This window comes from Quercus robur, chromosome 5, assembly GCF_932294415.1.
Source record: "Quercus robur chromosome 5, dhQueRobu3.1, whole genome shotgun sequence".
NCBI lineage: Eukaryota > Viridiplantae > Streptophyta > Magnoliopsida > Fagales > Fagaceae > Quercus > Quercus robur.
Window position 1 is genome coordinate 55,594,901 of NC_065538.1, and position 13,716 is coordinate 55,608,616.

At 32.6% G+C, this 13,716-nt stretch overlaps 1 protein-coding gene and 1 long non-coding RNA gene across 3 annotated transcripts; both read left to right on the top strand.

Annotated features, from left to right (window-relative positions):
• The first annotated feature begins 871 nt into the window (after positions 1 to 871).
• On the top strand, positions 872 to 6,613 carry LOC126726378 (uncharacterized). 2 transcript variants are annotated; one of them, XR_007655845.1, is made up of 3 exons: positions 872 to 1,441; positions 2,497 to 2,557; positions 5,793 to 6,613. It is a non-coding gene; the product is annotated as an uncharacterized LOC126726378 (long non-coding RNA). The 2 variants fall into 2 exon arrangements; XR_007655844.1 differs by lacking the exon at positions 5,793 to 6,613 and adding an exon at positions 4,312 to 4,751.
• Positions 6,614 to 9,093: 2,480 nt separating this feature from the next.
• LOC126726371 (protein SRG1-like) lies at positions 9,094 to 12,592 on the top strand. The gene is made up of 4 exons (XM_050431614.1): positions 9,094 to 9,581; positions 10,592 to 10,839; positions 10,934 to 11,258; positions 12,040 to 12,592. Exons 1-4 carry the CDS (start codon positions 9,327 to 9,329, stop codon positions 12,304 to 12,306), a joined length of 1,095 nt encoding a protein of 364 aa, XP_050287571.1. The 5' UTR covers positions 9,094 to 9,326; the 3' UTR covers positions 12,307 to 12,592.
• The last annotated feature ends 1,124 nt before the right edge of the window (positions 12,593 to 13,716 follow it).

The window sequence follows — 13,716 nt, forward strand, 5'->3', positions numbered from 1 at the left end:
GTGCTAAAACACTCAAAATGCCATATCAACATACCAAATTAAAAAAAAAAAAAAAAATTGGCAATGTATTACAGTAACATCCTACTTGTTAGGTTCTAAGGATTTAGGACTTAAATGTATTAGAACTTTAATGTGTAATATTGGCAAACCATAATCAAAACTTAGAGTCTAGATTTAGGCTGCTCAAAGTGATGTATGTATAAAGTTGGAATCGAGAAATTGCAGAAAATTACTATTCTATTTCTATAAGGCTCGATCGATCAAAAATTAGACTCGATTGATCAAAACTCATGCAGAATGTTTTTTCTGCAGAATTTCCAACTCAGCCCAAGCCCATATGACATGTAGGGTTTTATGTTTTTCTTTAAGTATAAAAGGAAAAACCCTAGCCACATTTTAGAGATTGTTGATATGCTGTGTGTGTGATTCTCTTGGGAAATTTAGAGGTGTTTGCCTTCATACACACTTAGGGTTATCAAGATCAAGATTGATGTCAAGACCTTGGTGATCACTTCAGTTGCTGCATAAAGAGCTTAAAGAAAAACACAAGTGGGAGTACTTGTGGTTGTTGTGAATCCAAGAAAGAAGTAGTCCGTGGACTCGGAACTGTCACATGATCGTGGTAGAAAGTTTTCTACTCGAGGTAGTAATATCTATATATTCTATATATATATATATATATAAAATAGCAGAAGTTGAGAGAAAATGAGTTCCTAAAATTAAGGAGGTAATGACAAATAAGATAATTGTTTATCTTAAATTCAGACACGTGTGCAATTTAAAGTTACAAAACCGCGTACGTTGCACCGTTTGAGAGCCTTAAATTTTACCAATTTACCGTGCACACAGTTTAAAAACAGAAACACCTTTAAATTGAAAGAGACTGAGAGAGACTCTGATAAACAGAGAGAAAGAGCCCATAGTTTCCGATAAAAAAAAAAAAAAAAAAAAAAAAAAATCCGCTTCCCAGTTCCTTTCAAAAAAAACTTTGTTTCCAGTTACGCTAAAACGATCTTTTTGCTTTTTGATTTTTCCAGAAAAAGAAGCAGAAGAAGAAGGAAGATGAAAAACAAAATCCAAAACTTAGATGAGAAAGAAGTAAGCGATCAGAGGTGCCATCTCCGATTCTCTCACACAATGGCCACCGATTCATCAGACCAACAATCTCAACCCTACTACTACTACTACAGAAGAAAACCTAAACAAACCCTAGACGACGACACCACTACTGCTGTCACGCCCATCAGATCGTCTCGAAGAAGAAGAAAAGGAAGAACCAACCGATGAGGCTTCTGATCAGCCTTCTGTAACCACCGTCGATTCCGATGCGAAGTTCGGCGAGGATTCAAAGAGCACTATAGCCGCTGCCTATAGCAGGGGATGTTGTTGATGTGGATCCGGCTTCCAATCGTTTCACTCCGCACTCCAAGTACAAATTTAGGTTTTTGTTTTAACTCTCTCTTGGATTCAGTTGTAGATTTCATTTGTCATTAATTGATTTCAATTCCAATCTGTGTAATAAAAAAGTAATGGGTTTTTCTTTAGCTTTTCTTTTTTTGGGTTTGTAGATGGAAAGGCAAATCATTGGAAATTCTGTTCTTAATTTTAATTTCTTGGGTTTTGTTTTGTTGATTATTGTTTTTTGGTTAGAACTTTTTTTTCCCTGTTTGGTAGATTTTGTTAGATTTAGTTCCTGTTTGCACCTGAAATTTTAATTCATTAAATTGTAGCATACAAAATGGTTAAGAATTATGCACCAATTTCTTTTCTTCATACCCTTTTCTTATTTACTTAATTTTCTGTTTTATTTCAGATTATGAGAGATTTAATTTTTCTGTATATAGGTTATGGTTTTATAATCTCTGAGCATCCTAAGACTCTTATATCAACATGAATTGCAAGTTTTGTAATATATGTGATTCTAAATTTGAACTCAGTTGTAAATGTAGATTGCAATTCATTTGCCTTAGATTGTCGTTTGGGAATACAAGATTGATGAAAATTGAGACTGCTATGAGTGTAATATCTGTTGAATGCTATTTACAGGGGACTGAGTGTAATATTCGTTATTGTTTCTGTGATGTATGTCCATGGGCTGTATTTCTGTTGCTGCATATTTTGTTTTCTGCAGAACACGTTCAGGATTTTCTGCATAATCTGTGCTTACAGGGGGTAATTCTAATATTTGTTGCTGCTTCTGTATTGTATGTCCATGGACTGTATTAATTTTGTTGCATATTTTGTTTTCTGCAGAACAGGTCTTTGTTCCCCTGTATTTATGCTTACAAGGTTGTTGTGTGTTTTTACATGGATTTCCCTTTTATCAAATAAAATTTCTATCTTTATCTAAAAAAAAAAAAAAAAAAACTTTGTAAATACTGCAGACTGCAATTCATTGGCACCGTTTGGTTCGACACTCATGGGTAGTTAGCATATCTTCTCAAACTTTCAAATGTCATTTATCTAAATCACTAATTTAAATTTTTTTCTTGCCAGAAAAGTTACTGGATTCTCTAATAGGAGAATTACCGTTGGGTTCTCTACAATAAAATGAAAGGTACGATAGCCTAAATTTTCCTCCTTATTTCATTGTTCAATGAAATCTCTTTTCCGTTCGCAATTGCTTTGATTTAGGACAAAGATTTCCTTAACAGCAACACAAATAAGACTATAAGTGCAAATGTTTTCTGGGAAAAGAAAATCTTAGAAAAGGAGATTTTAAGAACTTAACTAGAACTTAAAATAGATGGGTACATTTAAGGTTTTACTGTTAAGGTAGAAAATGTTGGAGGAACTATTGTTGGGTGAAAGGAAGGAATTGATCAAATGGGAAGTAAAACCAAACTTCAAAACATAGATTTATGACAAAGGACAAAAAATACAAAAACAAAAACAAAAACAAAATGAAGATTATCAAATTAACACAGTCAGACTATTATTTTCAAATTAAGCATATGGGCCAACATCAAAATGAAGATTATTTATTATGTGACTAATTAGTTAAGGTGAGGGAAGAGTACAAAAAATTAAAATGAAAACTTACTAGGAAATGAAAGAGCAGCCAGTTGTTGGCATGACAGCCCTTCTTTTTTTCTTATGTTTTTTTGCACATATTTTCTTTCTGTATTTCTTTCTCTTTCTTTACTTACTTTCCCATATTTTTTATAGCTTTTTTTTTTTTTTTTTGGGGCTAAATTTTAGTTGACTGCAGATTTTATTTTTAATTCTTTTGCTAAATGTTTTCCAATTGCAGTTTTTTTATTTTTTTTTTATGGGATCTAACAGTAGATTGGTCACGAATAAATGTGCCATTTTATTGGGTTTGGGATGGTATATAATCTGTTAGAAATTGACATGTCACATATATGTCTATTTTATAGAAAGGATTTAATAATCAATATATTGCTTGGCTTTAGGTTTTGCTATTTATAAATAATGTCATGTTACATTATTGGATGACATTTTCCAGAAAAAAGTAGGTGAAGTATATTGAGCTAAGTGTAAATTTCTTTGAAAATATTTAAAAGACAAACAACTATATAAGTTTTGATTGTCTTCTAATACGTAAATGACCAATAATGTTATATAGTCTCAACCTTTAGATGAATCAAAGGACATTTTTAGAGAGTGAAGACAAATAAATGTACCAAATATTATGTAAAGGTTGCTTTAGTCATCTGGCTTAAATAGTAGAATTATTTAAAAAAAAAAAAAATTTAGATAGTAAGGCAATGTGCAAACTTTGGCAATCATGCGTTGTCAAAGATTGGTTTGAAAATGTTGTTGATAAAAGGGGTTGGTATGTTACTAGGGATAGAGTTTAAAATTTCATTGATAGTATTCATCCTCCCCCCCGGTACTGAGTCCATTTTTTAAGGCTTTTGCCACTGGGATAAGCATTAAGTTATGTTTTTATATTAAGGTATATTTTTATACTTTTTGGTATCATTTTGTCATTTAGCATTGGAGTATTTTTTGTTAAGATAGAAATGGGATTACTTTATGATTGTGTACGAAATTTGTGAGGACTTTCTTAGTGACTTCTCCTCCACTATAGAGTTATGTACATTTTTTGTATGTACCCTTGGTCTATCTAATTGGAAGCCTTTTATTCTGGTTTTTCTTGGGTTTGAAAGGTGGTTTGGTTTGGTAACAGACACATTGTTAATTGGCTTATAGTATGCATCTTAGAGTTTGATAGGTTTCGTATTTTGGATGATGTATGTTAGATAATTTGCAGTTGGTTCATTGTGATAACTTTTTTTTCTCTCTCCAATCTTTCTCTTATCTATATATTTTTTTCTTCCTCAGGTCAAAGCTGATTGGTTGTGTTATGTGGAATCTACAACTGTATAGGAGCCTTGCTCTTTTATAGTTTTAGAGTTAAGACAAGGATAGGTTCCATGTACTGTTCCATCTTGCAAGTTCCTAGATGTAGAATTCCCATCTTAGCTACTTTTTGGTGGGAAAGCTTCCACAGTTTGAGTAGGACTGACAAAAACAGTTTAGCTTTAGGCTACTTGGTTCTAATATCTATAGGCTTGAGAGAGGTTACAATAGAAAATGGACTCAAAGTCCTGTATTTACAAAAAGTGATACATTTAGTGTAAATAAGACAGAGATTAGTCAATTCCACAATAATGAATTGTGAACCATAAGATTCACTTCCTATAGATTATTGAAATAAAACAAAAAATATATGTGACTACCTTCAAAAGAACAATCTACGGTATGATTGTTTTTATTGTGTATGTCTTAGTGTTTTGGATTTGAGTACTTATAGATGATTTACTTTTATTTATTTATTTTATGAATAGATGATTACATAATAATGGGTGAAAAGTTTCATGAATTCCATAACTTGGGTGTGTATGTATAATCTAATATATCTATTCTGTTTATCACTACGAGGTTTGTTATTAACAAATTTTCTCTGTATCATTGCAGCTTTTTCGGGATTGTGATTGTTTTTTTTTTTTTTTTTTTTTTTTTTTTTTGCAATTGAAATTTAGGATCAAGATTAAGATTCAATGTTGTTTTTATTGGTTATGACTTATGAATTGGTTTGGTTTTAGAATTTGAGATTCCCATCTACTATTGATTATGCATTTTATTTGTTGTAGATGGAATTCTGTTTTGTTTATATATTGTGGCTTGATTATGCACTACAACTTTTTTTTCTTTTGCAATGTCCCTTTTAAGGGTTATATATTGGTTTGGTTTTAGAATTTGATATTCCAATGTACTATTGATTATGCATTATTATTTGACTAATATTTTTCTGACTTTCAGTTTCACAAACCAGTAGCCATTTTTCTCTTTTAAACTTTTTGGTTTTAAAATTCGCTGACCTCATGGTTTATCGAACACTATATGCTTAAATATACTACGTTATTTAATATTTAAAATGATCCTGCGCATTGCGCGGGTTAAACACTAGTGATGTTAGTGGTTTAAGCCGCTATTGTAAAACTTCAATTCTTTCATAGTGGATCTGTTTTACCTTAAGAATAGCTAGGTTAAATCCTCCCCAAGTTTTTTACCGGTTTGGTTTTCCTGGGTTATCATATCGTGTGTTATTTATTTTCTGCATTGTTTACTTGATATGATTTACTTGTGATAACCTAGATTTGAATAATTTACCTAAGTAATCACTTAACTAAATAACTAGGTTAAACAATTTGTGTTTTAAGGGATCTAAAATGTACACTACTAGCAATAGTTACTGTAGCCATCTACTACTCTTTTTCATTCTTTTCTTATCTCTCATCACACCACACTCTCTCTCTCAGATAAATGGTGAAGATGGCATTGAGATTAGTGACGGCATGGTGAAGATCGGTGTGTGGTGGTTGTTAAGATTAGCGTTGAGATTGATGTGCTGTTTGTGGTGATTGTTGAGGTGGGTTTGCATTGGTTTTTTTTTTGGTTGGTGAGTTGTGGTTGTGGGTTGTAGTGGGGTTTCTTTTGGTGATGGTTGTTGTGGCGGGTTTTTATGGCTAGTTGTTTTATATTATTTTAAGAGGTTTTTATATATTATTTTAATGGGTAATATGCTAAAACAGTAGATTAGATGTAGGGTATATTGTTAAGTGGTATGTTAAAAATATAAAATAGATAAAGTAATTTTTTGGTGTGTTAAAGTTGCATAATTTTTTATCACACCAGATGCTAATGCTCTAAGAAGGACTAAAGGTGACATGCAAACTTATAGAACCAAAATGACAAAAAATAAAACGTAGTGGACCAAAATTACACTTGAAAAATCTCCCTCAGGAATACATGTGGTTAGATTTGACAAATCTTGTGTGTGATGATTTGGGCTTTTTAAAAAAAAAAAAAAATTTATTTTTATGGAAGGAGAAAAAGGGACTCGTAGCTATGATCACTGCCCTTAGCCTATACATAAATCTGACTCAAGCATAGTGTGGGATAACCTGTGCAATAGTAGAGTTTGCCACTGGCGTCGGATAACTTGGAAGCTGGGGTTTGACGGTGGGTTTTGGGTTTTTTATTGAGTGGATGACCAAAAGAGGCATCAACGTGTATAAGTTATAACTTAAGAAAACTCTTATTCAATTTCATTAGATTTTAGTCGATATTATTCTTAAAATCTTATGCATTAGATAATTAGTTGGATTATTTAAAAAAAAAAAAAACTCTCGGAGTCTTTTTATTATTCTCTTTGATTAACACAAGTAGTTGATTTCTATTCATATTTATTGACTTACATGACTACTTTTGAATCATGTTGTCCTATAATTACAAATGAGTTTCAATTTTAACTCTGCACTTTAAAATTTTCAAATTAATAAACTCTGTAAATTTTTAAAAGTTTCAGATTAACTTATTTGTTAGTTTCTACTATTATTGTTGATGGAAAACGACATTGGTTTTGCTGGACTTCAAATTATAATAAAGTTGTTTTCCATTAGCAATACGAGGAAAATTTAACAGATCAAGGATTAATTTGAAACCTTTAAAAATTTTAGAGTTTAATTTTTGAAACTTTTGAAAATGTAAAGTTAAATAGCATTACATTTGGGATTTTTTAAATTATTTTTTATATTCGATAGTTGGGGGTCGAGAGATATTGAATCCTGAATCTCTGTTGAAAACATTAAAATGTGTCAATTGTGTTACTAGGTTCTTGATTAAATTTGGGAATTTTGAATGGAATGGAAACAGATATGTCATATTTTCTCTTGTATGTTTAGGAGTTCATAAAATAATGAATGGAAAGGAAAGAAATATGTCTTCGTGATTATATAACTAGGATAAAATCAATACTTGACCCCAATTTCATCCCACTTTTAAAAGGGCATGGAATAGAATGAACATTCTCTCCTAAATATTTCATTCCTTCACATTAATTAGAGGTTGCAATTCGTATTCACGTGTCAGGTTTATGTCATGTTGATTTATGAGCATTCGACTATTCAAGTTGATACTAACCCGATACGTTTATTAAACGGATTAGGATTCATTAACTCTAACACAACTTGTTTATTAATTGTGTTAGTTGTGTCAACCCGTTTATTAGATTTGATCAAACTTTAGTATTAACCCAATTGAACTAAACTATGAAAAAACAAACAAACATATTTTTTAAATATAAAATTTAGAACTAATAAGTAATTGTATCACAAATAAACATTCAAAGCTAAATCATATCTCAATATCACAAATAATCAATCACAATATGTCAAACAAAATAAACCACAATAACTAATATGTTTATATTCCCAGGGTTTTGAAGATTATATTGGCAAAATGACATTTAGTTAAATAGGTCAATTAATGGACTCTGTAGGTTAGACAGAAACATGATATGTTTATTAAATGGGTCACGTTTAAACACGAATATAACATAAACCAATTATGCTTCAACCCATAGCCTGTTAACTTCGTATCGTGTTTACGGGTCATGTTGGATTATACCACCCCTAACATTAATCTCTTGAAAGATATCCCTTGAAAAATTCAAAATAAAAGAAAAAATGTAATAATCCAAAAAAAAAAAAAAACCTTTCAATCCATTTCATTCTGTCCTCCCTCTCAAGCAAGCTAGGAAAATAAAAAGGGGGTATTGCTATTGCACCTATAAAGACATCCTACACCAACAGATGCATCTTGTTTGGGCCAATGGCACTATGTGGACCACGGCTCCGCCAATATTTGACAGGGGATCCTCTTCTTAAAACCAACCCATCTTAGGCCTTATTAAGACATGACTCATGAGGGCCCAGTTTGATAACCTTCCAAATTCTAGAGTCTTTCGGAAAGATATAGGATTGGGTTAATAATTTGTTGCGAAGTGTTTGGGCACATAATGTTTCTTTTTTCACGGATAAGCCTCCAATTGAGCTTAACAAATGCAAACCAATTGACTTGATTTTGAGACTTTTGTGGTATTTAGGATTCAATTTGAATCAAATCATTTGCAGAATCATGGTCTAAAACTCTACTTTTTAAAAGTAATTTAGTGGTGTATTAACAAATTTCAAAGACAACTTAAGCTTTGTTTAGTTGGATGGAAATTGATTTTCAGAAAATATTTTCTGCTTTTATGGGTGTTTGGGGCGACTAAAAATGTTCATCAACTAAATTTTTTTTTTTTTTTTTTTTTTTTTTTTTTTCGGTTAATCGTAAAATAAAGGCATTTATGAGGAAAATTGATTTACACTTTCATTTTTCATAAATAATTTTTTTGCCTCACCCAAAACATATCAACTAATCCTCTACTCCCACCACCCCTCCACTAATGTTCTTGGTGTCTGATGGCCAACCACAGCTGCCACTGCCAGTCCCCAATCACGAATTTTGATCTGAAGTTTTTTTATTTTTATTTTTATTTTTATTATATATGTGCTTGGGTCGAAAGATAAGAAAATGTGAGAAAATAATAGAAAATATATTTTCTATAGCACTTTTTGAAACGTAACCAAATATTAAAAAATATTTTTTGGAGTTTTTAAAAAAATACATCCAAACACTTAAAATTAATTTATTTTACAAAAATTATTTTCACTTGAAAATATTTTACAATTAAAAAAAATTTAAATATTTTACGGTTAAGAAAATATTTTTCGTCAAAACCAAACACAACCAAAGACATCTTTCTCAAATATTCAATTTGACCTGATAATAAATAGGAATCCATGTCTATGAGACCATTGACAGCTAGTTACATGACTTCAGCTCCAAAATTTATATGTTCTGACATGGAGAAATTTTAAGGTACAGCCGAAAGTCTCTTTGTTCTCTATCTCATTTCTACTTTCAATTAAGCCTAGAAGAAGTTGGTTCAGCTTTTATCCTTGACCATGGAGTCACAAGCAGAAGTTAACTTTGGAAAATCTATCATAGTACCTAGCGTCCAGGAGCTAACCAAGGAACCCATCTTCAACATTCCAGCTAGGTACGTGCGAGATGATCAGGAGGACCCTTTGATTGTCTCTTATGACCCATCACTTCCATCTGTGCCGGTTATCGATCTTGAGAGATTGGATGTTGAAGCTTACATGAATTCTGAATTGGACAGCCTTCACTCTGCTTGTAAAGATTGGGGATTCTTTCAGGTGTGGAATGTATATGGGCTTTATATTTGGACTCAGGCCTTGTCCCAAATTTGTTATGACTGTCTGTAATGCTTCTTATATATATATATATATATATATATATATATATATATATATATATATATATTTTCTCCACACACACAAGCAAAACTGACATGGCTAAAAGTTGATAACTATTCATTAGCCAAATCAAGGAACTATCTCTATAGTTGTTTCCATTCCTGGTTTTTGAGTTGGGTCACTCTCTTATATGTAACTTGACACTTTTACATTTTAAAAGTTTCCAAATTGTTACTAGTATTGGTGATCATAAATGCCTTATTAAACTGCAGTATGCCAGTGGGTTATATAGTCTATACCAATCTAATAAGTTGCTTTGAACAACATGCCTCTTATGCCAAGACACATGAACTCTGCAATATAAATTTGATGGGCTGCAGTGTTTTATGTGAAGTTAGTTATTCATATCAAGCAAGATGTTTACAATATTTATGGTTGTAAGCAAAATGACCGGTATTTGAGAGAGAACAAAACACTAGGTAGGATGATTCTCACTATACTCCCTCCATAAGATATTATTTCAAGTGAAATTGAGACAATCCATTTCACGGCTAAGATTGTGTTCTTTGGATCTAACATCTTCCAAAGTGGCGTGTCATTTAAAATTTTAAATGATGTGACACTGGATACCCCTTTAGATTTGTAAATTTAATCAGAAACATGAAATGGAGAGGACCTTTTTCCTATTACATTGCCAACAAGTTCCCTGCCTTTATCTGTATCTGCTAGTCTTTGATTTGGTGATAGTTGTTCTTCCTGTTTTCAGTTTTACTGCTACTCTTGCACTGCTTAGCAGATGATTTTTGATCTTTGATTGGTTTAAATATATATAATATTCTGCACCCTATGCTTCTATTTATATAATATTGAATAGAATCATTGGATTCTAAGGTGTGTACACACACATATATATATATTGATATGTTAGCACTTTTATATTGTAAGTGCAGGTTGTGAACCATGGAGTTAGTACTTCATTGCTGGAAGAATTCCGGGCACAAATTGATAGTTTTTTCAAACTTCCATATGAAGAAAAGAAGAATCTTTGGCAGGAGCCAAACAATCAAGAGGGCTTTGGGCAGCTCTTTGTGGTGTCAGACGAGCAGAAGCTAGACTGGTCAGACATGTTCTATATAACTACCCTTCCACATAATATAAGGAGGGGTCACCTATTTGACAAGCTTCAGCCAAAGCTCAGGTCTCTTTCTATGTTCACCATTTGGTTTTGGAAACACTTGTTTCAGGTATTACACATGCACATGACTTCACTTCATCTTCATTTTGTGATATAGAGAGACCTTGGAAACTTACTCTATAGAAGTGAAGAAGCTGGCCTTGACAATCTTAGGACACATGGCTAAGGCTTTGAAAATGGATGTTGAGGAAATGAGAGAGCTGTTTAGTGATGGAGTTCAGTCAATGAGAATGAATTACTATCCTCAATGCCCTGAACCAGATAAGGCCGTTGGGTTCACTCCTCATTCTGATGCTGATGCTCTAACAATTCTCTGTCAGGTCAATGAAACTGAAGGCCTTCAGATCCGTAAAGAGGGGAGATGGGTTCTTGTTAAACCTCTTCCAAATGCTCTTGTAGTCAATATTGGTGATATCATGGAGGTACTAGTATTTTATAATCTTGATATAGTATTAGCTTAACCTCATTTTCAATCTCCAAAATATGGGTCCAACTGTCCAAGACTAATTGACTAATCCCTGAAACTTATAAGATTAGGCCACAAATGAGTCATCAAAATTGCATTATAGAAGCAAAAGAATTTGACAAATGGCTTTCCTTTTCACTGTTCTTCAGCTGTAGAAGCCAAAGAATGTGTCCTGTAAGATTATTTTAATTCAATTTAAGTATTAAGAAAGTTAGAACTCTTCCAGACTAATAATTCTAGACTAATGTGACCAATTTTCATGCATTTACTACCATTTGTATCCATTAATTTATTTGGGAAAAGAAAATCTACAGGAAACACAATCATTAACTTCCTTTTTAAGTCATGGCCTAGCTGCTAGAGCTTTTATGAAGATAGAAACTATGTCTGCAATGCAATATCTTGGATTAAACTGCACGGGCAAGAGGATTCTATTCTGACAATATGAATCTACATATTGGGTGATTTCTTCCAACTGCCAAGTCCTGGAATCAGTTATACTTGGCAACTGCACCAGACTCCTGTTTTCCAAGATCTAACTTAAGAAACTTTTATTTAGGACTTTTATCAATTAACTCAAACATTGTCAGAACTGAATCAAGTTAGGGAATTAATTGTTTGTTTTATGTTAAAATTAACACTGCGATTCCCAGTGGGACCTTTGTCATCCCCAACAACTTTCAATGCTACATCAAAAAAAAGAAAGTCGGTATAAACTTTTCTTGTTTACTCTGCAGATTGTGAGCAATGGCATATATCGGAGCATTGAGCATAGGGCAATGGTAAATTCAACGAAAGAGAGGCTCTCCATTGCTACATTTTATAGTTCCAATCTAGACTCGGAACTGGGTCCTGCACCTAGCCTTATTGGTCCTGGCAACCCAGCAAATTTCCAGCGAGTTCCTTTGGAGAAGTACTTTAAGGAATTCTTTGCTCGAAAACTAAGTGGCAAGTCGTACCTTGACTTCATGAGAATAGAAAATGGGGAGGGCAACACCAGTTGAATGCATTATTTATTAGCAAAATTGTGCAGTACTTGAGTAGCAAATGGTAAGTTGCAAGAATATAAGTACCTTCTATCATGAAGAGTGAAATTCAGTGGCTTCATCAATAATTAAGAAAATAAAATGCAGAAACTTCTGTAATATTCTTGTTCTTTATGATCCTGCTTGAAAGACCAGCAAATAAGGGACATTAGAGTTGCAAGGACTTCCATCTTCTTGAAGGTTTATTTGCAATTTGTAAAAGTACATTTAATAAATGTTGAATGTATAATCGAAATTAAGCAAAGAGTCGGGTAGTGGGTACTGAAATGGTGAGACACAAGAATTTAGGTCTCAATGTCATATCTTCTATCATGAAGAGTGAATTTCACTGACTTTATAAATAATCAAGAACATAAAACAACTTCTGTAATATTGTAATTCTTTAGGTTCCTGTTTGATCACGGAATGGACCCCACCACAAAAAAAGCCAACTATATTACTCCCAGAAAAAAAAATGCCCTTAATGGCTACCCACGAACCAAAGATCACTTCCAAGCTCAAGAGGTTCAAATCCACTTTTGAGAGAGAGATCTGAGCCTAAATGTTAGGAGTAGTACATTTGTTATTAGATTTATAATTTGATGGTTAAAACAATGGAAGAAAAGGGATTTGAACCATGGTTTCCTAATAAAAAATGAGGGGGTATACTATGATGTATTTCCTACTAGTATGTCTAGGAGTTTATAAAAGAATGAGGGGAAATGAAAGAAATATAGAATTGATATTCACCTTATTTCATTGAAAGAATGAGTCTTTCTGGTTTTTATGAATGGTTAGAAGAGAATAGAATGGAATAATACACTCTCCTGCCAATTTCATTCTTTTCCATTCCATTAAACTCTCAAACAAGAACATAAATAAAATATTCTAGAAAATTTCTTTGAATTTATTCCATTCATTTCCACCCTCCCAACCTCCCAAACAGGCTGAAAGAAAATAGAAATAGACCCACAGAAAAAGGCATTCTGGACCAAGAGAATGATGTGGCCTGATGATCATGATAATGATTCCAATGTTTGGGCCTAGGGGACTAGGAAACCGGTCCCTGATGTGTCCTGATCATGACAATGAGTCCAACCAATATTTGACATAGGGTCCTCTCCTTGAAACCAGCCAACCCATCTCAGTCCTCTTATATAGATATGAGTGCCCACTTTGATGTGAAGAGTTTGATCCCATAATGCTTGGCTGACAGCGCTACATCAATTTTTAAGTGGAATCAAATCCTCAGCAGATATTGCATGGCATACAACTCTACAAAATTTTAGGTAGTTTTTAACTAGAATTTTAGTTCAGTGGGGCTTCAGAAATTTTTCTCATACAATCTAATAAAAAGAGAAATTCATATATTGACGACAACAACAATTA